Source organism: Heloderma suspectum, chromosome 2 (assembly GCF_057233095.1).
Source record: "Heloderma suspectum isolate Gila_16-S chromosome 2, 16-S_ref, whole genome shotgun sequence".
NCBI lineage: Eukaryota > Metazoa > Chordata > Lepidosauria > Squamata > Helodermatidae > Heloderma > Heloderma suspectum.
In genome coordinates this window covers 365,791,921-365,818,047 of record NC_139459.1, presented here as the reverse complement: position 1 = coordinate 365,818,047, position 26,127 = coordinate 365,791,921, and the positions used below count along the sequence as shown (strand labels likewise).

The following is a 26,127-nucleotide window of genomic DNA, read 5'->3' as shown; positions in this document are numbered from 1 at the left end:
GACCTTTGATTTTTTGCAAGACAGTGAGAAAGTTAAAACCCTATAAGGAACTAGGCCACAAGATCAGAAGGAAAACTTGCCCTTGCTACTAAAATAAAAAAGCAAAATCATACTATTAACTATTAGTAAAAACATAAGGAAATCAGTGCTAATTTTCAAAGGTTCATAATTAAGATATAATCATACATCCCGCTCAATTCCTCCCAAAGGAAAACCTTCTGCAGCAGAGTTTTAAATTTCAGCATGGTTGTGTGAGGAAAGCCGTAAATCTATAAACGATAAAGAAAAACTGGAAGATGTTAATTTAAATGTATTTTAACTTAAAGGCCATCTGATCTCCTGCTCCTGCAAAGCCCTGATCACCACAGATTCCCCCTGCCCACCCCTCTTTCTTGAGTGCTGGATCAGACTTTACAATTAGGCCCTTTTCCTCAGGCTTTGTGCCTAAGAATTAAAATCCTACCAGCAGGAACATCAGTCCAATCTCATCTCCGTGACTGTTGCACTAAACTGGGTTTATAAATCTTCTAAATAAAGGGTGGGAGAGGAGGAAGTCAGAGGACTCCACTGGGAATGAGAAAAGCCTATTTTGTCACCCTCCACCACTGAGTCTGCTTCAGTTCATTAGGGGGAAAGGGTTTTTTTTAAAAACTGCGGGACACAAAGCACACAATATAAGATGACTTAATACGGATCATCAAAGTGCCAGGCCCCCACTTGAACCATCATTTGACCACTCTAAACAGACGGAATGTATCACAATCAGAATTTATTTAAAGAAAAAAATAAATGTCTTGATATCACTCACTCCCCTAATCTGAATAAATGGACCTCCAAGTATTTTCTTCCTTGGGAGGTCGTGTTGCACTTTAACCTTACCGCTGAAACGAAAGTATAACTTGGCCGCTTTCTTTGAAGACATCATGTGAGGGAAATAGGAGAATTACAGCTTTCCTACCTGGCTGCCTTGCCATATTGGCGTCAAAGGAAAGAGGCAGGATCTTTCAGAAGGGCCCCCAACACCCTCAGCAGAAAGCAAGGCTGTCACAAGTATCTTGTTAATTCCTCCAAAGATGTATTACGTAAATCACTTTCTGAACACTCTGAAATAGGATCTCAGATTAGCACAAAACTGACCCTTGCTCTAAGCTGAGCAGATGCAGTACAAGGAGAAAGGGGATACTTAACAGTGCTCTTAACTGCCTTACGGAGTTGCAGTTTTGAAGACTGGAATAATTAATTTATCCACTTACTACATTTTTATTAAGACCTTCCTCCATCGATCAGGGTGGCAAACATGGTTTTGCATGCCCCCAATCCAACCCAACCCAGGATAGGCTGAGAAATTATACTCCAAATTATTTGGGTATTCCCAAATATGGTGAATAAAAGCTGAACACACAGCAAAATCTCAAACTAATGCTTAAAAATGTGTGTCAGTTAATGTATCTGGATGCTTCCCAACATATAGTCTTCACCAGAGTTATGTGTAGGCTTTTGTGTGAGCCAGTGCATGTAGTGGTGTTGGACTGGGGAGATCCGGATTCTAGTCTCCATTTGGCCATGAAGCTCACTGGGTGACTTTGGGCCAGTCGCTGACTCTCAGCCTAACCTACCTCACAGGGTTATTGTGAGGATAAAATGGAGAGGACAACCATGGGCTCCAAGGAGGAAAAAAGGTGGGATCTAAATGTAATCATAAATAAATCTCTCTGTAGCCACATTGCAAATTTGGTGAATCCCAAACTAATTTCCTCCAGCAAAGGAGATCGTTACCTTGTCGTGGTGCTGGAGCTTGAGCACTTCAATGACACCATGAGCTAAATCGTGAAGGGACACCCAAGATGGGAAGGTCATGGCAAAGAGGTCAGACTAAATATGATCCCTGGGGAAGGTAATGGGAACCCACCCCAGTATTCTTGCCGTGAAAACTAAACGGATCAGTACAACCAGAGATATGTCGGTATATCATCAGAAGATGGGACTCCCAGGTCGGAAGATGGTCAAAATGCTACTGGGGAGGAACAGAGGATAAGTTCAACTAGCCCCAGATGTGATGACGCAGCTAGCTCAAAGGCGAAAGGATGGCTAGCGGCTGACAGTGCTGGTGGTGAACGACGAATCCGATGTTCTAAAGATCAACACATCATAGGAACCTGGAATGTAAGATCTATGAGCCAGGGCAAATTGGATGAGGTTACTGGGGAGAGGTCAAGATTAAATATAGACATTTTGGGTGTCAGTGAACTGAAATGGACTGGAATGGGCCACTTCACATCAGATGACCACCAGATCTACTACTGTGGACAAGAGGACCACAGAAGAAATGGAGTAGCCTTCATAATTAATAATAAAGTGGCTAAAGCAGTGCTTGGATACAATCCAAAAAATGACAGAATGATCTCAATTCAAATTCAGGGTAAGCCATTTAACATCACAGTGATCCAAATATATGCCCCAAACACAGATGCTGAAGAAGCAGAAGTAGATCAGTTCTATGAGGATCTGCAGCACCTACTGGATAATACGCCAAAAGGAGATGTTATTTTCATTACAGGAGACTGGAACGCTAAGGTGGGTAGTCAAACGACACCTGGAATTACAGGCAAGCATGGTCTGGGAGAACAAAATGAAGCAGGACATAGGCTGATAGAATTTTGTCAAGACAACTCACTGTGCATAACAAACACTCTCTTCCAACAACCTAAGAGACGACTTTATACATGGACTTCACCACACGGTCGACACCGAAATCAGATTGACTACATCCTTTGTAGCCAAAGGTGGCGGACATGTATGCAGTCGGTAAAAACAAGACCTGGAGCTGACTGTAGTTCAGATCACAAACTTCTTATTGCACAATTTAGAATCAGACTAAAGAGAATAGGGAAGATCCACAGATCAGTTGGATATGAGCTCACTAATATTCCTCATGAATATGCAGTGGAGGTGAAGAATAGATTTAAGGGACTAGATTTAGTAGATAGGATCCCGGAATAACTATGGACAGAAGTTCGCAACATTGTTCAGGAGGAGGCAACAAAAAACGTCCCAAAGAAAAAGAAAACCAAGAAGGCAAGATGGCTGTCTGCTGAGACGCTGGAAGTAGCCCAAGAAAGAAGGAAAGCAAAAGGCAACTGTGAAAGGGGGAGATATGCCCAATTAAATGCAAAATTCCAGAGGTTAGCCAGAAGAAATAAGGAATTGTTTTTAAACAAGCAATGTGCAGAAGTGGAAGAAGATAACAGAATAGGAAGGACAAGAGACCTCTTCCAGAAAATTAGGAACATCGGAGGTAAATTCCAGGCAAAGATGGGTATGATCAAAAACAAAGATGGCAAGGACCTAACAGAAGCAGAAGAGAGCAAGAAAAGGTGACAAGAAGATACGGAAGATCTGTATAGGAAGGATAATAAAATCGGGGATAGATTTGACGGTGTAGTCACTGAGTTAAAGCAAGACATCCTGAAGAATAAGGTTGAATGGGCCTTAAGAAGCATTGCTAATAAGGCAGCAGGAGACGACGGTATCCCAGCTGAACTGTTTAAAATCTTGCAAGATGATGCTGTCAAAGTGATGCATGCCATATGCCAGCAAATTTGGAAAACACAAGAATGGCCATCAGATTGGAAAAAATCAATTTATATCCCCATACCAAAAAAGGGAAACACTAAAGAATGTTCAAACTATCGAACAGTGGCACTTATTTCCAATGCCAGTAAGGTAATGCTCAAGATCTTGCAAGGTAGACTCCAGCAATTCATGGAACGGGAATTGCCAGATGTAAAAGATGATCACAAAGATGATCAGGGGACTGGAAACAAAGCCCTATGAACAGAGACTGAAAGAACTGGCCATGTTTAGCCTTGAGAAGAGAAGACTGAGCTATAGGATAGCGCTCTTCAAGTACTTGAAAGGCTGTCACAGAGAGGAAGGCCAGGATCTCTTCTTGATCATCCCAGAGTGCAGGACACGGAATAATGGGCTCAAGTTACAGGAAGCCAGATTCCGGCTGAACATCAGGAAAACCTTCCTGACTGTTAGAGCAATATGACAATGGAACCAATGACCTAGGGAGGTGGTGGGCTCTCCCACACTGGAGGCATTCAAGACGAGGCTGGACAGCCATCTGTTAGGGATGCTCTGACTTGGATTCCTGCATTGAGCGGGGGGTTGGACTCAGTGGCTATGTGGGCCCCTTCCAACCCTACTATTCTATGATAATGCAATGTGCTGGGCTTGATGAATCCAATGCTGGAGTTAAAATCGCTGGAAGAAACATTAACATCTCAGATATGCAGATGATACCACTTTGATGGCTGAAAGGGAGGAGGAACTGAGGAACCTTATAACGAAGGTGAAAGAAGAAAGTGCAAAAGCTGGGCTGCAGTTAAACCTCAAAAAAACCAAGATGATGGCAACCAGCTTGATTGAGAACTGGCAAATAGAGGGAGAAAACGTGGAGGCAGTGACAGACTTTGTCTTTCTAGGTGCAAAGATTACTGCAGATGCTGACTGCAGCCAGGGAATCAGAAGACGTTTACTTCTTGCGAGGACAGCAATGACACATCTTGATAAAATAGTGAAGAGCAGAGACATCACACTGACAACAAAGGTCCATGTAGTTCAAGCAATGGTATTCCCTGTAGTAACCTCTGGCTGCGAGAGCTGGACCATAAGGAAGTCTGAGCGAAGGATGATAGATGCTTTTGAACTGTGGTGTTGGAAGAAAATTCTGAGAGTGCCTTGGACTGCAAGAAGATCAAACCAGTCCATACTCCAGGAAATAAAGCCAGACTGCTCACTTGAGGGAATGATATTAAAGGCAAAACTGAAGTACTTTGGCCACATCATGAGAAGACAGGATACCCTGGAGAAGATGCTGATGCTAGGGAAAGTGGAAGGCAAAAGGAAGAGGGGCCGGCCAAGGGCAAGGTGGACGGATGATATTCTGGAGGTGACGGACTCGACCTTGGGGGAGCTGGGGGTGGTGACGGCCGACAGGGAGCTCTGGCGTGGGCTGCTTCATGAAGTCACGAAGAGTCAGAAGCGACTGAATGAATAAACAACAAAACTAATTTCATGGACAGTGAGAAAAGTAGTATACCTCTGAACACTTACATCAGATCAAAGTAGTGGGGAAAATAAATCTAATTTCAGATATTTATCAAATTTACCTGTGAAGCAGCAAAGGCTAAGAGAGTAACTGCTTGAAGATCACTCAGTAAACTCTTTAACTGAGTGGGGATTCAGGCTGGGATCTCTCTGGTCTACATCCAGCACTTGAATCACTATTCCATACAAGCTCTCTCTGATTCCCACACTGGCCTACCTTACAGGGTTGCTGTGAGGACTGCTGGTTGTTAGCTGGTTAGCCTAATGTCTGTTCCGAGTAAATTGGTTGAAGGCATTATTAAAGATAAAATTAGTAAGCCCATAGAAAGACAAGCCCGGCTGAAAAAGAATCAACATGGCTTACACAAAGGTAGGTCCTGTCTCATTAACCTTTTAGAGTTCTCTGACAGTGTCAATAAACATGTAGACAGGAGTGATCCAGCAGACACTGTTTACTTGGACTTTGACAAAGTCCCTCACCAAAGACTCCTGAGCAAACTCAGAATAAGAATCACGGAATCAGAGGACAGGTCCTCTTATGGATCAGTCACTGGTTAAAGAGCAGAAAGAAGTGAGTAGAAATAAATGGTAAATTCTCCGAAAGGAGGGAAGTAAATAGTGGGGTCCCACAGGGATTTGTATTCTGTATTAGGAGCAAGGCATTTCAACCTGTTCATAAATAATCTGGAATTAGCAGTGAATAGTAAAGTGGCCAGGTTTGTGGATGACACCAAATTATTTAGGGGGGTTAAAACAAAAAGGGATTGTGAAGAGCTCCAAAAGGATCTCTCCAAACTGGGAGACTGGGCATCTAAGTGGAAATGCAGTTCAATGTAAGCAAGGGTAAAACGATGCACGTTGGGGCAAAAAAATCCCAATTTCAAGTATAATCTGATGAGATCTGAGCTAGCAGTGACAGACCAGGAAAGAGATCTTGGGGTTGTGGTGGACAGCTCAATGAAGATGTCAACCCAGTGTGCAGCTGCTGTAAAAAAGGCAAACTCCATGTTAGGCATAATTAGAAAAGGAATTCAGAATAAAACTGCCAATATCATACTGCCCTTATACAAATCTATGGTGCAACCACACTTGAAATACTGTGTACAGTTCTGGTCACGATACCTAAAAAATGATATTGTATTGCTGGAAAAAGTGCAGAAAAGGGCAACTAAAATGATCGGGGGCTGGAGCATCTCCCCTGTGAAGGTTACAACAGCTGGGATTGTTTAGCTTGGAAAAAAGGCGGGTGAGGGGAGACATGATAGAGGTCTACAAAATGGTGCATGGTGTGGAGAATATGGAGAGGGATACATTTCTCTCCCTCTCTCAAAATACTAGCACCTGGGGTCATCCTATGATGCTGATTGGTGGGAGATTCAGGACAGATAAAAGGACTTCTTCACACAGCGCAGAGTTAAACTATGGAATTCACTACCACAGGATGTAGCGGTGTCCACCAATTTGGATGGCTTTAAAAGGGGGTTGGACAAATTCCTGGATGAAAAAGCTGTCAAGGGCTACTAGTCTGGATGGCTATGTGCCACCTCCAGTACCAGAAGCAATGAGCCTATGTTCACCAGTTGCTGGGGAACATGGGTGGGAGGGTGCTGTTGCACTCATGCCCTGCTTGAGGGTTCCTGGTCGACAGCTGGTTGGACACTGTGTGAACAGAATGCTGGACTTAGATGGACCCTTGGTCTGATCCAGCAGGGCTGCTCTTATATTCTTAAAAATCATGATGATCCCTAAGGATCCGTGCCTCTAATTCATGTTTTTGCACCATGGCTGTGCCCATGAGTGGTGAATCCATGATTTTTCTGGTTCAGTCCATGAAGGAATATGGCCTCTGTGATTTGATTATGGTTTGGGCTATCTTTCTTTCTTGTAAAAATCATGAGGAGCCCTAAGGATCCCTGCCTCAGATCAACGTTTTTGTGCCGTAGCTGGCCTGTGAGGAGCAGATCTGTGATTTTTCTGGTTCAGGCCATGGAAGCAGATGTGCTCTGTGATATGATGGTGTTTGGGGGTATCTTTCTTGTTAAAATCATGAGGATCCCTGCCTCGGATCCAAGTTTTTGCTCTGTGGCTGCACCCACGAGTGGCAGATCCGCGATTTTTCTGGTTTGGTCTGTCGTCTGTGGAGGCAGATGTGCTCTGACTGGATGGTGGTTTTGTGGGTCTTCCCTTTAAAAATCATATGAAATCATGAGGATCCCTTTTTGATTTCAAGGATCCTCATTTTACTTTCTTTCAATTCTCCACACAGTTGGAAAAGTAAGGAAAAATCCTCCGGTTCTGGTGCACAAAAGCCCTACCTGTGCCCCTGCCCCAAGCAAGGCCCTTTCCTCTTTATCAGGGCAATGCCACCCCCACTCCCCCATGGAGGCCGGGCACAGCTCCAGGAGGGGCTAGCAGCAAGAAGCAAGAGTGCTGGGAGGCCCCTCCTTTGCCCCCCTGACAAACTTGGATTCATCTGTGGGGGGGAAGTGTCCTTTCCCTCTCTTTTGTTAAAGCGTCTCCCCACTCCCCTGCTTGACCCGCAGCAAGGCTGTTTCCTCTGCACCAAGGGACCTGCCCCCTTTCATTCTTCTTGATGCACCCCTCCCCAATTCCTTTGCATGCCACACACAGCTCCATACCTGATGGGGTGATCTGGGGGGGGGTCATTCCAAGAGGGTCACGCAACAGAAAGTGTGCAGTTGTTTGGGCCCTACTTTGCAGCTGGATTGCCTGGATCAGCCCCTGACCCATGTTTCCAAGGGGGAATTGTATGTGGGGGGGGACTTCCCTCTTTTTCTGCAGCCCCCCAAGGGCCCTCAACTTTGCCTGGTCCTCCTCTCCACGCTAAGGGATCCTGCAAGGCCTCTTTCCCCTCCTGGAGGGGGAGGGTGGGTATGTTCACTATGCCCCCCCATTTCCAGGCCTCTAGGAAGCAAGCACATTTAATGCTTGGGGGGCTGTGTGGAAGCAGCCCTCCCCTCCCTGTCTAGACCTTTCAGCTGTCCTTACTGCACCTTAACAATGTTTCTCTTGGTTCCTGTCAGCTAATTTTCCTCTCCAGAGTAAGCTGGGAAAGGGAACCCTCTGGCTGCAAGGGAGAGAGATGAAAGAGCCAACTCTTAGACAGTGTGGTGTCATGGTTAGAGCAACCTCCCCCAACCTGGTACTCTCTGGATGTGTTGGATTGGAGATTATGGGAGTTGTAGTCTGACACATCTCAAGGGCCCCAGAGGGGGAGGCTGGCTTAAGAGAGTAGGGCTAGGATTGGGAAGATCCGGGTTCACATCCCTGTTCAGCCATGATGCAAAGGGAATTTGAGCCAGTCACCACCTCTCAGCCTGATGTCCCTCACAGGGTTGTTGTGACAATGAAGACTGGGGAGGACAGTGTAAGAACAGAAGAAGAGCCCTGGCTATCTAATCCAGCATCCTCTTTCCCACAGTGGCCAACCAGACGCCCCAATGAGAAAGCCACATCCAGAACGTGAGTACAACAGCACCCTTCTGTGCATGTTCCCCTACATACCGCATACCGCCTCAGATACTGGAGATAATACATCGCCATCATGAGTAGCACTTCAACTTGAGCTCCTTGGAGAAAAGGTGGAATATAAAATGGGGACAGACGGACACCTCTTTGTTATCTCCTTGGTCAGAAGTGTTAGAAAAAGACTGTCCTCTTATTCTTTGGCTGTCAGCTCTTTGCTAGACCTTTGAGCTATTAGTCATAATTATGAGCCCACCGGACACATGTCCAGTGGCAGTGTACATCTGTTAAAAAGGGGAAGTCTGGTGAGACAGTCACATAAGCATAATCAGAAATAAACATGTTGACACAGTCGTGCTCTAAGGAGTCAGCTAACGGCTCAGTCAGTTGACATGTCTTGTGGCTAACAGAAAATTGTAAAGGGGAGGGGGTATAAAAAGACTTATGCTTGCTTAGCTCAGGGTCCAGACTGCTGACTGCTCTGCACCCGTTTTGCAAAACGTTCAATAAAATAGTGTTGGATCCACTGCTGCCTGTCTGGCATCCTTTCTTTCAACCAGAAGCAAGAACTTTTTATCTAACAGAAGCAATACAAGGGAATTATGTGGGTTGCCAGAAACCCCATTAGTTGTGTCCTACCTTTCTTGGAACACCATAGGATTCCCAGCTGGATTTATACACAGGCCCTGATGGGAGGTCACCATGTGTCCTGCTTTGTAGAGGACAGTCCTCTGTTTGAAGACATCCTCTGTCTGAAGGGCCATCAAGCCCAAGTCTACTCGGGCACAACAGAGGGGGGGAACGTTGCCTCAATGGCTCGTTTGTGACCTTCACAGAAGCGTTTTGCAGGCTGCTGTGGGGAACAGGATGGCTTGCCGAATCCTGCAAGATTCTTCTATTATTGTTCCAGAGATGGCTCAAATTATGTGTAGCTGACTCAGCGGCATAAGTTGGGAAAAAAGATATAGCCTCAGCCACTTTGTCATTCGTTGAAGTGCCTGTGTGTGTGTGTGGGGGGGGGGGGGACTGGCTTCTCTCCAATCAGGTATTCAGGAGCCAGGATTCTGAGAGCCAGGATTCATAGTTCTCATAGAAAAGTTACAAGGAACTCTACATTGGGCTCTTCCTTTTTTCAGCACCCAGTCAGCTGTAGGACCATGGCCCCCTTGCTCCAGTTCAGGAGAAACCTGGAAGGCAGCCCGCCTCTTCCAACTGCACGATTTGCAAGGGTTCTCAGGGCTGGCAGCAGAGACATTTCTTGGGTGCGGGGGGGGGGGGGAACAGGGCAGTCGCCTTGGTTGCCAAGTTCTGGGGACACCAAAATGAACCCCCAAAGGTGGCAGTGGCACTTTGGTTTCTCCTGTGCCAGCCACCCACCCATCTGTCAACCCAGAGAGCCCACCTGCCTGCCCTGTGTTGCTTTCTATGTGAAGAAACAGGCCTTCTGATTCTTTAAAGAAACAGCTTTATGTATTAACTAGTGAGGAGTTCAGTTACTGTCCTTCGAAAGAGAAGAGGGATGGGGGGGGTGGCGGCTGTTGGCAGGACAAAGGCCATAAATCACTTAACCTGAACTTGAAGGGTGAATACGTACCTGAGTGAGCTGGGAGGGGCCTGCCAAGATGCCTGTTCTATCCCTTTCCTGTCTCCTCCCTCTCCTTCCTTCTTCTTCCTCCTGTAAGTGATGCAGACCATGAGGGATGCCAGCACCTCTTCCCACTGCAGGCTGGCAAGATTTAACTGGGCTGTGTGTCTGTCTGTGAACTGGTGGGTGTATGTTTGATAATGTGTGCACGCAGGGAGGTGAGATAGAGAAAGGGTAGCCCCACCCGCTGGTGGTATGCAGCCCGGACCATTTTCTCCCAGCCATCCCAAAATAGTTACCCCACGTCTGCAACAGACACACAGGCCCTGAAACGAGTCCAGATACCAGCTCTGTCCCGATGCCTACCGAGGCAACACGATCGCAGGACTTAGTAATGTCAGCCTCAACACCAAAGGATCTTTCACCTGTTCATCTTCCAATGTAATATATGCTATTATCTTCCAGCAATGCTTTTCTACATCAGGTCAAACAGGTCAGTCTCTATGCGTAAGGATACATGAATGCCACTTTCACATCACAAAGTGCAACATTCAGAAACCTCTCAGGATGATCTGCTGCTGACCTGAATGTGGCCAATCGTCAAGGAAGGAACTTCAGATGGAGGCTTTGGAATGAAACAGAGGAATTAGAACTTATCAGGAAATTCAACTTACTCACCTCTGGCTTGAATCACCAAGTCCGAGACCACCTCCGTCAGCTCAGGCAGGGAGTCTGATGGGCAGCGGGGTGGGCGGTACACCAACAGAATCCCTAATCTGTCCCGGGTACCCAACACAAGGTACAAGCACTCAAGATCTGCACTTGAATGAGCAGGAAGCCTGGAGAGAGGGATTGAATTCCTATAGACCACAGCTGCACTGAGTACCCAGGAGGGCACAGCTGGGAGAGAGTGACCCCTCCCAGTCCCCCCACCCAGGTCTCAGTAATACATACCAGGTCAGCCCCCTCATCCACAAATCATGGATGAGGGAGATTTTATTTTGGGCCGGCCTGGCATTCAGCAGCAGCACCACCAGACCCGAGGGCAAGCTGGTAAGGCCGCCAGGAACCATCAGGTTGGGGGAAGAACCAGAAGAGGGGACAGCTGTAAGGTGTCTAGCCCCTCTTCTCCTCAGCTGGCCTGTTAATCCCCCAACGCCATACCTCCCTGCCCGTGACCACAGTTAAGGTAGCATCTCCCCGACCCCCTGAGTTGCTCAAAGGACTTCCCAGGCACATATTAAAATGTTAAGATGTAAAATATAAAACAATATAAAATATATAAAAGAGAGCAGCAGTTAAGAAGGAGCAGGTAAAATATACGTTTGCCCCTTTCTTCCTGGTCTTTGATGCTGCTGCCCTCTGCTGCTGCTATTTGCTACTGGTATCTCTGGCTGCTGATGCCTCTGGAGAGGCGGTGGGTAGATCTTCATGTGCTCCTCCATGTGTCTCCAAGTGCCTCTGGCAGCCCCGCCTAAGTACCTGTTCCTTTGGCGGAGCAGAAACAGGCTCAGGGTCCACCTGGTGCAGCTGATCACTATTTAATTTGCATACTTGAAGCTTTAATGTAATTGTCACAGCCAGTATTTTTCCATTTCTCATTGGACATCACTGTTCACCTTTCTTTTCTCTTGACACCAACATGTAAAAGATAACACTTCAAGCAATTGATGAAGTGGACTCTAGGCCAGAAAATACTATAGATTTGGTAGTCTTTCAGTTTCCACAAGGCTCCTGTGCCTCATTGTCACTGTCGTTTTAAAGATTCACACGTGCAAATGGATATTTCCATAAACATGCGAATATGAAAAAAAGGAAGAAGAGTTAGTAGTGATTTTTTCAGCTGCAACTGAACCCAGAGCATTTATCATGCCTTACTAGTTATGCTAAAAAATAGATATTTTTCAAATATACAAGAACTTCTCCTCTATATCTCAACTATACAATAACAACATCTGCAAAATGCAGGAAGGCAGAATTAGACTTGCATACTAAAGAGATTAAGGCAGCAACCTATTATTTCCACCATCGATCATCCAATACAGAGAGGGAGGCATGGTGGAAGCGATCTTCACCTCCCCGTCCTTCCACTCTGCATTTAGCACTAGACGGGCTTCTCTGCCCATCTAGCTGGGGTGCCTTGGAGGGGGAGGGAAGGAGGCCGGAGAGGCCTCAGGGTAACTAGTATCTGGCCTCTCCGGTCCCCTCTCCTCCCTGCCCACCAAACCACCACCTTTTCTCCCTCTCCGAGGATGTGTATCTGACCTTGGAGAGGCAGCCGATGTCGTTCCTTCCATGCTGGCTGCAAGGGGGAGGGGGGTGGAGTGCTGATTCCCCCGCCAAGGTCAGACTGCTGTCTCTGACCTCACATCCGGGAATCCAAACTATTCTATGGCCCGCCAGACACTGCCTAAGAACTGGGCATAGGACTGCATGTCAGAAACCTGGCATCAAGTATGAAAAAGTCAGGAAATATTGGAAAGCACGGGCCAGAAACACGCTGAATATTTCCAAAATGTCTAATGCAAATATCGGTACCTAAAGTAACATCTCCTTCCGTATATATATGCTCAGACCCAGGTAACAGGCAACAAGGTGCCAAGGCAACACAGCAGACAAAGAGCAGGCTGAAGGAGAGTCAAGAGTCCAGTCCAGAAGAATTTCTATGGTTTCTCCCCTGTGTGGCTTCTCTGATGTTCAGTAAAGCTACTGCTCACACCAAAGCTCTTTCCACGCTCCATGCATTTATAAGGTTTCTCCCGTTCATGGGTTCTTTGATGTCGAGTAAGGTTACTGCTCACACTGAAGCACTTTCCACACTCCATGCATTTATATGGTTTCTCCCCTGTGTGGCTTCTTTGATGGTGCGGACTGTGACTACAGTTCTTTCCACACTCCATGCATTTGTGTGGTTTCTCCATTGTGTGGGTACCTTGATGCCTAGTGAGGGTACTGCTGTCACTGAAGCAGTTTCCACACTCCATGCATTTATATGGTTCCTCCCCTATGTCGGTTCTTTGATGTGCAGTAAAGCTACTGATCACACTGAAGGTCTTTCCACACACAATGCATTCATGAGTTTTCTCTCCTGTGTGGGTTCTCTCACGTGCAGTAAGATTTCCACTACTGGTGGAGCTATTTTCATATTCCATGCATTTAAATAGTTTCTCTCCTGTGTGGCTTCTTTGATGTATAGTAAGACTACTGCTCAGGCTGAACTGCTTTCCACAATCCATGCAGTTATCTGGTTTCTCCCCTGTGTGGTCTCTTCGATGTTTAGGAAGGCTAGAACTCACACTGAGATTCTTTCCACATTCTCTGCCTTGATATAGTTTCTCTGCTATAAGGGTTCTAGAATGTCTATTTAATGTTGACTGACATTTCATTATTTTTCCATACATTATCCTACCATTTTCTTTGTGATCTTGTGGGATCAGTAGTTCTTGGACATGAGCACAGTGGGAAGGAGAGGATTTCTTTCTCCTGTTCTTTGTTTGGTTTCTCTCAGGCCTTTGTGGTCGCCCTTGATTGCAAAAGGTCTCTTTTTCTGCTTCATGCTTGCTGGTCTCTGATGACCTCACAGATGGCTTCTTAAAATTCCAAGTGTCTTCCCCATCACCTGCTTTGGAGGTGGGCGAGGGAGGAGAAAGAAAAAAAGGAAACCGCAGTGTTATTCATGTCTCGTTTTATGAGTCCTGAAGGTTTTTCCTGAAGATAGAGAGTTCCTAGAAGGTAGAGAAGAATAGCATGTCCAGGATACAGTGATGCTAGAACATTTTGTCCTAACATTTAATTTTCTGTATCCAATTATTTTTTTCCTGCTGTAGATTAAATGCCATAATCTCCCACCAGGACTCTGAGGTCTGCTACCTCATCTGTTCTTTGAGGTAACTGTGTTTCAAGGGGAGGAGAACAAGGAGACATTACAATCACATCAGTAACAAGTGACTAACTCTGCAACCATCACATCTCCAAAAAATTGAATTTTACACTTTTCGAAATGGTCTCAGCTGAGCTCAGGTCCGGCACAGCGTGGCAATGAAGACATGTCTGGGGCCCATGGGTGTCTGCAGAAACGAGCAAGGGGGTAAAGTTGCCCCCCACCCAATTAGCCATACTCTCCAGATTCCCAGTTTTCCTTGTTTTAGAAAGCAAGTCTCTAGCCCTTGTGGAACCTGAGATTTGAGACAAAATGTGCAAAATTCTACGCAGTTGACAAAATTCTACCCCGTTGTTTTGTGAGACGTTAGCCCCCTCCTTCTTTACAGTGCTTTAAGCCAATGAATGAAGTCATAGCAATGGTTAACACATGCACTATCTGGGTGTGTTAACCCTTCAGGCTAGAGGGGTTCTCTTGTGTGGTGATAGGTTTAAGAGGACCTGCCATTTTTAGCTCTTGCAGGTGGCCCAAGTGGAGCCTCTCCCCATCTCTCTCTTAGTGGGGGCCCTGCAGGGGAGACGGTGTGCCACGCAGCTCCTCAGAAATGAGCGTTTTCTCATATGCTGTAGTAATAAATAACCTGTTGTGAAGATACCTGAATCTATTGTGCGTTGCTTGCAGAGCTGAGCCTTGAAGTGGCCTGCAAGGCCCTCCTCCCCAACTAGAGAGTAGGCCCTCCTCCCCAACTAGAGAGTAGGCCCTCCTCCCCAATATTAAACACACCCGTCACCCCTGTAATGGGCTTTGCCCAAGGGCCATAACAGAGGATGAAGGGAGTCAGGGAAAAAATCAGGGTTTCAGTTGTGTCAGGGGTGTTTCTGAGTGCAGGGAGTGGGACAGCAGTTCAGATTCTGAAGGTGAACCATCAGACATGGGGCAGGTGTTTTCCCAGGCTAGTCCAGATTGGAGTAGGCCTGCTTCTCAGGTTACAAACGTCCGGATGGCTGAGCTTGAGGGTCCCTCCTCAACCCCCCCCCCCCCGTGAGAGGCAGTGAACAGGAGGATGACCTAATAGATGCCAGGTGCAGGCGCAGAGCAAAGAGAGAGAAGGCAGGGATGGAACTTAGACGGTCTACCCGATTGGCCTTGCATGAAAAACTGCACTTACCGAGGCCTCGTGACAAGACCTCCCACCCTTAAGTTAGGCTGGCCAGACCGCCTCCCTCTTCAAAAGGCAGGCAACTCTCGTAAATTCCATTTAAATCCCCTGGAAGCATTCCTTGTAGATGGAGAGCCTCTGGGAATTTGCATCTGTATGACCCTATGAAGTAATGGATTAAAAGCTGTAGACTGAAGCCTCTCGTCTGTGTATGTTTGGGCGTGAAGTGGGGGCTAAGGGAATCCTGACAAGCTGTGGGTGGAACAACGCTGACCCTGTCTGGATGTAATGGTGGCATTCCGTGTTAATCCGTGGGTTAATTAACCAAAGAGGAGGGCGTGTGTGCAGTGCATACACACCACTTCCGGTTTCCAGCAACAACCTATGAACATGGCTTTCATACATTGTTTTCGTGACATCTGAACTTTGGCACTTGTGGTTGTTTGTGGATTAAACAACCCCAAGTTAACCCCAGAACAAACCATGGGTCAACTTGAGGGTGTTTGAGGCACAACCTGAAGTGCCTGGGCTCAGACCTCACGAAAACAACCTATGAATTCCACATTTGTAGCTTGTTGCTGGAAACTGGAAGCAGCTTGTCCGCAACACGCATCCCCACAATTCGTGGATCCAAAACATTTGGAGGGCACCCGACTGGAGAAGACTATTGTAGAGAGTATTCGCCAGTGTTTCCAACGTGGCCGAAAACATTCCAGGCATATCATGTGAACTTGTCATTGTTATGGTAAGGGCAGTGATGCCATTAAATATCCAATATAATATCCTTAAGACAGCTGTTCTGTGTTTGTGCATTTTCTCTTGTTCCTAGGTGTGTGTTTTCATCCCTCATTCTGAATAAAGTTTTGCTGGAGTTCATAATGCTTCTTGAATAGAACATTCTCCTGCATTAGTGCTGTTCAGTTCCCAGAATCTTCTGCTACTCTGCCTAGGCTGCTAAATGTCACCAAATGTGATGCTAAGCAACAAACAGCACACAGAAGGAAAGTGCACATATATGTTGTAGCGGTGTGCATTATGTGTGCGAATTGCAACTACAAACTGCTGTGCAATGCAGCTCCCCCCCCCCCAAAATTCCTGCAGATGCCCATGGGCCCAACCATCCATTTCCACACTGACACTCTACTATGCAGTGATGAATATCAAGAATAGGAATTCACCTTTGTGCCATCTATCAACCAAGGAAAAAGTACCGTTACCCAGAGAAACCACATTCCCACAGGCCTCCAGCATGTCCTCCTTATACAGAGCTCTTCGGCCTGGATCCAGAAGAGGCTGAAACATATATTGTCTACTTAAAAACAGTGTCCTCTACATACATTCCCCTACAAACAGAACTAATCTCCTGCATTTTGAAAGGGGAAGCAATACCTGCGTAGTTCTGTGAGTGCATCTTATTTATTTATTTGTCTAAGATTCAAGATGAAAAGAAATACTTCTTCACATAGTGCATAGTCAAGCTATGGAATTCACTACCACAACACATAGTGATGGCCACCAATTTGGATGGCTTTAAAAGAGGGTTAGACAAATTCCTGGAGAAGGCTCGCAATGGCTTCTAGTCCTCATGCCTCTATGCTACCTCCAGTACTTAGAGGCAGTATACCTATGTACACCAGTTGCTGGGGAACATGGGTGGGAGGGTGCTGCTGCACTCATGTCCTGTTTGTGGGTTTCCCGAGGGCAGTTGGTTGACCACTGTGTGAACAGAACGCTGGACCCTTGCTCTGATCCAGCACAGCTCTTCTTAGTTCTTATGTAAGGCTACATGGGAGAGATACAGTAGAGTTCACAGCCTTCTGACTTGGTCACCATGACGTCTTGCTACACCAGAAGTAAAGGAGAGAGGGGTATTCTTTCAGACCCTGACCCCCACTGCGCTGGCATCCTCAACAGAAAGCAAGGCACCCAGGCTGCCTCATGCACCTCTTCCCATTGAGCCCCCCCGCCACCTGAATGGCTGCACAGCACCCACCATGGGCTTGTACTGAAACTGTCAGGCCATGAATGCCGTATGTAGGAATGGCATTTTCCACCTTGACCAGTTCCCCAAGTTAGTATCGAATCCAAAACCTCTTCACGAGGCTTTATGTAAATGCAGCTGGTTATTAATATCACTGATCACACTCTTGAATCCCTTGAAACACCTCACAGGTATACCACTTTCAAACCTTTTTGTTCATTTTCAATAGTTATTTAAAAAGGAAACCCTAAAATATAATATCCTATTGCTGCAAAACCGATCGCTGCTCTAAGGCAAGCAGCCAGTGAACAAGGTGGAAAGCGCAGCAGTGCTCTCCCCTGCCTTACTGGACAGTTGTTAAGAATGCTGAAATACTGCATTTATTTACTTCCTATATTTTTATTCAGACCGCCTCCAAGGAGCTCAGGCTGGCAAACAAGGTTCCCCCTTTTTATTTTCACAATGGCTCTGTGAAGTAGATTGGGCTGAGAGGGCGAAATCTGTGACAGCCTTTCAAGTACTTGAAGAGCGCTATCCTATCTCCCCTCAGTCTTCTCTTCTCAAGGCTAAACATGCCCAGTTCTTTCAGTCTCTCCTCATAGGGCTTTGTTTCCAGTCCCCTGATCATCTTTGTTGCCCTCCTCTGAACCTCTCCAGCTTGTCTGCATCCTTCTTCAAGTGTGGTGCCCAGAACTGGACACAGTACTCAAGATGAGGTCTAACCGGTGCTGAGTAGAGGGCAATTAGTACTTCATGTGATTTGGAAGCTATACTTCCATTAATGCAGCTCAAAATAGCATTTGCCTTTTTTTGCAGCCACATCACATTGTTGGCTCATATTCAGCTTGTGATCTACAAAAATTCCAAGATCCTTCTCGCTTGTAGTATTTTTGAGCCAAGTATTCGCCATCTTGTAACTGTGCATTGGGTTTCTTTTTCCTAGGTGCAGAACTATCCTTTTTGTCCACACTATACATAATATTGTACACCTTTATCATGGCTCCCCTCCCCACCTCCTTCTGAGTGACAGTTAGAGCACTGACACAGTGTGATTTTATTTTCCCTATTTTTTCATGTTGTCTTCCCTATTGGGGTCACAAAGAGTCGGACACGACTGAACGACTGAACAACAACTTCCCTATATTTCCTATATCCACATACATTTCCCTTAAATAGTTATGTTTAATCTCTCATTGTTTAAATCCACCTTTACTTGATTTTTGTCAATAAAGGTTGCTTCCCTCTATGACCTCTCCCTACTCCTAGTAGATAACCTTGTTGACTTCAGATGGCACAATGAACTCTTGATCTCATGCTGAAATGTAACAAATACAATGTGAAACAAAAAGGATGTATGCAAAGCTTGATCCTGAATGCAACTTGAATTGTAAATATGCTGAGTGACTCCTTTTAGACAAAACATGTGAGTGTCAATGGAAACATTCTAGCCCAGGTCAGGAAAGGCGGGGAGAGTGTGAGAGTGGATGGTTTTACTGCAGGAAGGCCTAATGGGGGTGCCTCAGTAAGTGCTGAAGATTGCCAAAGCATCAGTTACAAAAGATGGAGATGGACCAATTAAGAGGGGCATCAGCAGATGTTTTAATAAGAAAGGACAGTACTTTATAACCAAGGAAACAACCTTGAGAGGTGTTGGGGAATCAGAAGAAAGTGTCAGTAAACAACGATCAATCTTGGAATTTGGGAAATGATCAACAAAGAACATCTGGAACACCTCTTTGATGCCATAGGCCCCAATGAAGGAAAAAAAGTATAAAACCCCTAAGCCTGCCACTGTTCAGGAGGGACGTGGTTGTGTCAAGTGCTCTGGCCAAGTGCTTGGCTGCATGTGGTATGTGTTGGGTAGAATTCAGGGAACAGGATTTTACTGTCCAGGGCTTAGATAAGGCGCAGTTATCTTTGCGCTGTCATACTCACTGTTTTGGAGGTTTTCATACAGACAGCAGGTTCTGGCTTGAACCTGGCTGCAACTGTGACCGTTGCACAGTTAGCAAGCTCTGGCGTGAGCTTGGCTGCAGGGAAGCTGTGTAACAAACTGGGACTAGCTGTATATTTAGTCATTTAAGGCACCACATTTGGGTAACTACTTTGTGACCAAGGAGTGTATAGTTCCTTGAGATACTTGCTAGGTTGTGACTGAGTTGCGTGTAGTTCCTTGAGGTATCTGTAATCAAGTTTGTAACGAAGAAGCGTGCAACCTCTTATGGCTCAGATAGTTTGCAACTCTCTGAGGAGGCTCAGCTGTTGTTTGTTTCTTTATTGTCAATAAATCTCCTTTTTCTTTCGCCTGCATTGGTTGTGTGTGTCCTATCTCCACTTTAAAAGTTCCCAGACTCCTCAGCCTGATCAACTGCGGGGTCCTGGGTACAAATTAAAATTCAAACCTCACAGCATCTGAGTACTGTTACAGCGGGTGGGAGGGAGACATATACATCTTTGCTTCCCCAGTGCCTCTTGTGTTGCATCTGACATTAAAGCAGGGGTCTCCAGCCTTTTTGGTCCCATAGGCACATTTGGATGTTTGAGCACCTTCACAAAATGGCTGCCATGAGATGGGGTGGGGGCTCACAAAATGGCTGCCATGGGGTGTAGGCGATCACAACATTTACTCCTGCAACAGAACATCCATTTCATAGAAAGGCGAACTCGTAAAGCCAGAAGTCAAATGACATACACCTTTGAACCCACAAACAAAACACCTCTTTCACTGAACGGTAAACCATCTCCCCAAATCATCTCTAAATAAATTCTTATACAATTCGTTCTCCCAACTTTATGGGAGATAACACATTATGAGGTGTCAACATAGTCTAGAAAACCCCTTTTTCCCCAGGAGGAGATTGTGGGACTTGTGCCTTCAGAGTCCTCACAAGAAAGAAGGAAGGATTTCTGTGTTCTTCCTACATGGATAAGATAATCCACATAGACAGATTCCTCTTCCAGGGTACCAATAGTAAGTAGCATGGACAGTTTCTCCCTGTTCAAATTTCAACAGTCAAGCCCCAGCCCTTCTCTCAGTATCAGTCCTCCTCCTAAAGCAAAGGTGATCGCAATACTAACATATTTTACCACTCAGTTCCATTTCCAGGCCTACTTTCAACATCAAAACATTAAAAAAGAGCACAGGTGAAAGCAAAATATAAGTTGTTAACAACAAACCCCAGTCCAGATAATTGAAGTGACAACCACCACGTGAACCTCCATGTATGTATTGATTGATTGATTGATATCGATTAAAAGTATTTAGAACTCGCTTTTTTGCCCTCAAAGTTATGTTCTTCCCCAGCTTTTCATCACGGTCTATTACGGTCCTTTTATCATGTGGGTTAAATCCTCCCCTGATATCTTTGCTGCTGCTGTGCACTCCCCCACTCTACTGCCTGGCATGCTACAGCTGCTTTAGGCCGGACTCCTCCACATTAAGAAAAATCCCTCTCTCCTAGGAATCAAGCTGAATATGAGCCAACAATGTGATGTGGCTGCAAAAAAGGCAAATGCTCTTTTGGGCTGCACTACTTTCTTGGGCTCCAAGATCACTGCAGACGGTGACTGTAGCCATGAAATTAAAAGACGCTTGCTCCTTGGGAGGAAAGCTATGGCAAACCTAGACAGCATAGTAAGAAGCAGAGACATCACCTTGCCGACAAAGGTCCATCTAATCAAAGCTATGGTTTTCCCAGTAGTAATGTATGGCTGTGAGAGCTGGACTATAAGGAAGGCTGAGCGCCGAAGAATTGATGCTTTCGAACTGTGGTGCTGGAGAAGACTCTTACGAGTCCCCTGGACTGCAAGGAGGTCAAATCAGTAAATCCTAAAGGAAATCAACCCTGAGTGCTCATTGGAAGGACAGATAATGAAGCTGAAACTCAAATATTTTGGCCACCTAATGCGAAGAGAAAACTCTCTGGAAAAGACCCTGATGCTGGGCAAGACTGAAGGCAAAAGGAGAAGGGGACGGCAGAGGATGAGATGGCTAGATAGCATCACCGATGCAACGAATATGAATTTGAGCACGCTCCGGAAGAGAGCACAGGACAGGAGGGCCTGGCGTGCTATGGTCCATGGGGTCACAAAGAGTCGGACACGACTGAATGACTGAACAACAACAATAGAAGCATAGCTTCCAAATCCCAGGAGGTACTAGTTCCCCTCTACTCAGCACTGGTTAGGCCTCATCTGGAGTACTGTGTCCAGTTTTGGGCACCGCACTTTAAGAAGGATGAGACAAAAGACAGGACAAAATTTCAGCAGTCAGAGCCTCGGGATGTTTTTAGCCAAAGTGGTCTCAATGGGTTTGCCCACTCTTTTCCTCCAGCCGCAGGCCCAGGACAGGGAGAGTTCCTAGGCGGATGGATTTGAAACGTCCCCTCTGCTAGGATGCTGCTGCCTTTGGGGTTTGCCTCGGACACCCCGCAAAAGAAAAGGGGTCCCTGCTGCTGGCTGAGAGGCAGACTTTCCCAGGCTCCGTCCTGGTTCTGGCTGCAGAGTAAAACCAGTGCTTCTGCCAGCTTTCGATCCAGGGACCTTTTCCATGTGAGGCGAGTGTACTGGCCGCGACACAACAGGAAGGCCAGTACAGAGGACAGTGAGTTCCTAGACTATGGCCAGGCACAAGAAGCCGGAGGAACAGGAGGCTGAGGAGCTGCCCTGCAGATCAGAGAAGCTGGTGCTAAACCTGGCATGCCGTTGGATAGCTCAGCCAGTAGAGCAGAGGACTGTAGTGCGTGATTCAAGGCATCCTTAGGTCGCTGGTTCAACTCCAGCTCAAAGGAGAGCTCCCCTTTTGCCGGAGCTTCCAACAGGAAGAGTTCCACACACCAAGGGGAGCATTCTTTTGGGCAGCACCCATCAGAGGGAGCCAACTTAGCAAAAGGAGCACCACATGGAAGCTTTGCCGAAGCCCGGGCTTGAACCAGGGACCTTTAGATCTTCAGTCTAACGCTCTCCCAGCTGAGCTACTTCGGCTGCAGACAGGGAACAGCACGCTGATGCGTTCTTGAAGCGAGACTCAAAAGTGGATGTCAGCTCCTCAGCTCGCAAGAAAAGGATGCTGCTGCTGCTGCTGCCTGGTTTTGAATTGGGGACGTTGTTTGTCAGGCAAATATGGGTGTTGTGTGTCAGGCTACTACATCACTCACTCAGGGTATAAATAACCCATGCAGGGTGTCAAGAATGGGTTAATAGAGTAAGGATTTTGCTGGCCATTGGGGCAGTCACCTATCCAGCAGCACCTGGAGGTTGATGGGTTTGGGCTGCTCAAGACCTGGAGTTGCTCTGCCTAATTGGGAAAGTGATAACAGCCTGGTGGGAAGATGCATCCTCCTTGGGAGGGTGTGAACTGAGGCTGGGTTTGGATTGGGTGCTGGGACTAGACAATAAAAGGAGAGCAAAGGAAGGGGCAGGTGTCTCTTCTTGCCCTGACGGTACTAGGGTGTGCCGCTGGTTGATGGCTATTCTGCGAGGCCCATACTTTGGTATGTATAGGATAGACTAGCTAGCTTTATTGTTTTACTCTTGGGAGTGTGCGCCTTGAGGTTTGGTGTTTCTGGTTTTGCTTAGTTTTGTATCCAGTTGACTTGCTTGTAATTTCCTGTATAGCCTACCACCTCTCTCCTATTCCTTTTCCCTTTTTAAATAAACTTTTACCCAACCTTCAGTTGGTGTGGGCTACCTGAATGACTTCAGTGCTAAATACAGTGCCTGTTGGCCTGGGTGGGAGCTCCTGGATTATTTTGGGGAAAATTGTGGCCAAGTTAGGCCTCTCCTACCTTGCAGGGTTGTTGGGGTAAAACCAAGAATCCTTCACACAGGGGTTCTTCTTTCAGCTTAGCGTGGCATGCAAGAGGAAACTCAACAGTGCATAATGCCAGGTAGGGTGTCTATCTTGGGTAGTGATTTGTCAGGAAGTCGGGCCTCTGAGCCACCTGCCCTGCCATTCTCCCTGGGGGTCTAGTGGTCAGGATTTGGTGCTCTCACCGCTGTGGCCCGGGTTCAATTCCTGGCCCGGGAAGCTTTGTGCTTCCCCCTGCCTTCCAGGAGGTGAAGCCCCAATTGAGGCATGATCTTTGGCCATGCTTCAATTGGACTTCCACAGGAAAAGCACCCAGTCTGCTTTTCCCTACAGGCTCCTCGGCACAGTTGGCAGCCTGGCAGCCTCATAATCCGAAGGTCTTTAGCTGGTGCCTCAGAGAAGGCATCCTATTTTGATATGGATGTGAGAGAGAAGATAATTTGCTTACACCTGTGGTTTCTCAGAAGGATTAGGAGGTTTGTTGGTCTATGGCTGGGGTAGGCAATTTGTGACTTTCCAGACATTTTGGTCCACACTTCCCATCACAGAATCATGCCACCTAGGGCTGATAGCTGTCAGCCAAACATTTGGAGGAGAGCATCCAAAATATACCCATGCATGGAAGAGAAACATCTCAAGATGCTGAAACAGGTTTTGGCTGGGTTTGCATGACACGCTAACCCATGGTGGGTAGTTTCCGGGAGCAGCCCACGAGGGATTAATGTGTTGTTGGGGGAGGGGGGTCCTCCCTGCCCACAAGGGGTTAATCGCCCACCCTCGCAACCCACGCTCTGCAGTAGGGGTAAAAGGCCCCGCAGTGGCTTATACTGTGTCGAGTGGGGAGCATGCGGAGGTAACAGGGACTGAGCACAGAGACGGGAGCTTAGTGTGGCTGGAAACGCCGCCACCGCTCTGCTCCTCTTGGCCAATCTCTATGGCTGACATCGCCTAGCAACAGCTGGCGCAGCCGCCGGGAGCACTTTTCCAGCACGGTGGCCACTGGGATGTGTGGCTGCCAGGCCAGGCCAACTCTGGGTGTGACTCGGAGAGGGTATGTAAACTGCGCTGCCCAGCGTGGTTCTGCAGTCATGTGCGTGTGTGGGTGTTGTTTCCCTAGCCCTCTCTGCAGCGTGACTCCGCGCTGCCATTGGCCCCCGTGATTATCCAAATGTGCCCTTTATCTGTAAAAAAAAAAAAAAAGGAAGAAGAAGAAGAAGCCCAACGTGTTTCGGCCTGTTTTTATTTTAAGGCCTTCTTCAGGGGGTTATAAAAAACGTCTGCAGAAATTCCTGCAATAATGTCTCCTACTAAAATTCACTGGTGACTCAAGTTGCCCGCCCCAGATCCAGGGTCGTGGTCCTCACTTTATGTGCGGGGGGAGTCAGATTCAAGTTCCAGGCATGGTGAACAAGGAGAGCATGCCTAGATATTTTAAACAGCCCCTCCTCACATCCTCTACAGTAGGATACATGAAGTGAAGGAACAGAGGAGTTGGGAACCTCTGTTCCTAATAGCTTCCAAATCCCGGGAAGTACTAGTTCCCCTCTACTCAGCACTGGTTAGGCTGCATCTGGAGTACTGTGTCCAGTTCTGGGCACCACATTTTAAGAAGGATGCAGACAAGCTGGAGAGGATTTAGAGGAGGGCAACAAAGATGATCAGGGGACTGGGAACAGCCCCATGAACAGAGACTGAAAGAACTGGGCATGTTTAGCCTTGAGAAGAGAAGACTGAGGGGAGATAGGATAGCGCTCTTCAAGTACTTGAAAAGTTGTCACAGAGAGGAAGGCCAGGATCTCTTCTCGATCCTCCCAGAGGGCAGGACACGGAATAATGGGCTCAAGTGACAGGAAGCCAGATTCCGGCTGAACATCAGGAAAAACATCCTGACTGTTAGAGCAATATGACAATGGAACCAATGGCCTAGGGAGGTGGTGGGCTTTCCCATGCTGCAGGCATCTGAGACAAGGCTGGGCAGCCATCTGTCGGGGATGCTCTGACTTGGATTCCTGAATTGAGCAGGGGGTTGGACTCGATGGCCTTGTAGGCCCCTTCCAACCCTACTATTCTATGATTCTAACCCTCTTATCTGTCCCTGGTGGTCAGGATTTGGCATTTTCACTACCATGGCCCAGGTTCAATTTCCGGCCAGGTAAGGCTTTTACTCCCTTCCTGCTGTTGAACATCTTGCTGAAGTCTGGAATGAGAACTTGGGGGGAGGTTACCAGCCCAAATGTAATAGTGTTCAAATGAATTGATGGGGGTGGGTGGGTTGTGGGTTGTGCTTTTTTAAAGGGCTACAACACTGTCTCATGTATAATAAGTCCTACCATGTTACTTCCTGGTAAGACAGAGCACAGTGATCATCAGGTTGCCCCTGTGGGAACTGGGTGGGCTTCCCGTTAGGGCATCTGGTTGGCCATTGTGGGAACAGGATGTTGGACTGGACAGGCCTTTGGTCTGATTCAGCAGAGCTCTTCTTCTGTTTCCCAAAGCCATCTTTACTCAAAAAGATCATAGGGACAGCTAAGGAAGGTTTCTGTTCCATCCCCACCTCCAAGGAGGTGAATGCTGAGGCACTGTCTTCTGACCACACTGGGCAGTTTTTTCTTGTAGCCGCCTTAGCACAGTAGGCAGCTTATCAGTCTCATAATCTGAAGGTCCTGAGTTCGAGCCTCAGAGAAGGCAATTTTGGCAATGGGCATGGAGGGGAGGTGGGTTCATAGGATGCCCCCCATTGGGTTCTAGTATTATGAGGGAGAAAAATTGAGTTATCCCTGGCTGTGAAAACTCAGACCAAGAGAAGGTGAACTTAGACATTGCCCAGTTTGCAGCTGGTTAGAGCGTCTGGCAGGAAGATGGTCGTTTGGGCCCACCCAGGGACGGCTTGTGGGCACAAGGCCTCAGTGATGGGGTTGAGTGGTAAAGGTGATGGGCTCTAATCAACTGTGCTCTGTGCTAGTGGGTCCAAACTCTACCCTTATTGCTGCTTTTCCCCATTGGATGGAGGTTCTGGGGCAAAGGTTTTGACTGGCTGGCCTGTCTTCACCTCTCAGAAAGGCAAAAAGCAATGGAAGGCATGCGCCAGCAGGGACTCGAACCTGGGTCACAA

At 46.9% G+C, this 26,127-nt stretch overlaps 1 protein-coding gene and 1 non-coding gene across 2 annotated transcripts in view; both read right to left on the bottom strand.

The window, feature by feature from the left end:
* The window catches only part of LOC146355860 (uncharacterized), a 51,276-nt gene that overhangs the window by 21,197 nt on the left and 3,952 nt on the right, over positions 1 to 26,127 (bottom strand). Inside the window, 2 exon segments of the mRNA XM_084831149.1 lie at positions 4,088 to 4,109; positions 12,851 to 13,805. Of these exon segments, the coding sequence (XP_084687275.1) occupies positions 4,088 to 4,109; positions 12,851 to 13,805 (977 nt within the window).
* On the bottom strand, positions 22,117 to 22,189 carry TRNAF-GAA (transfer RNA phenylalanine (anticodon GAA)). Its single transcript has one exon. It is a non-coding gene; the product is annotated as a tRNA-Phe (tRNA).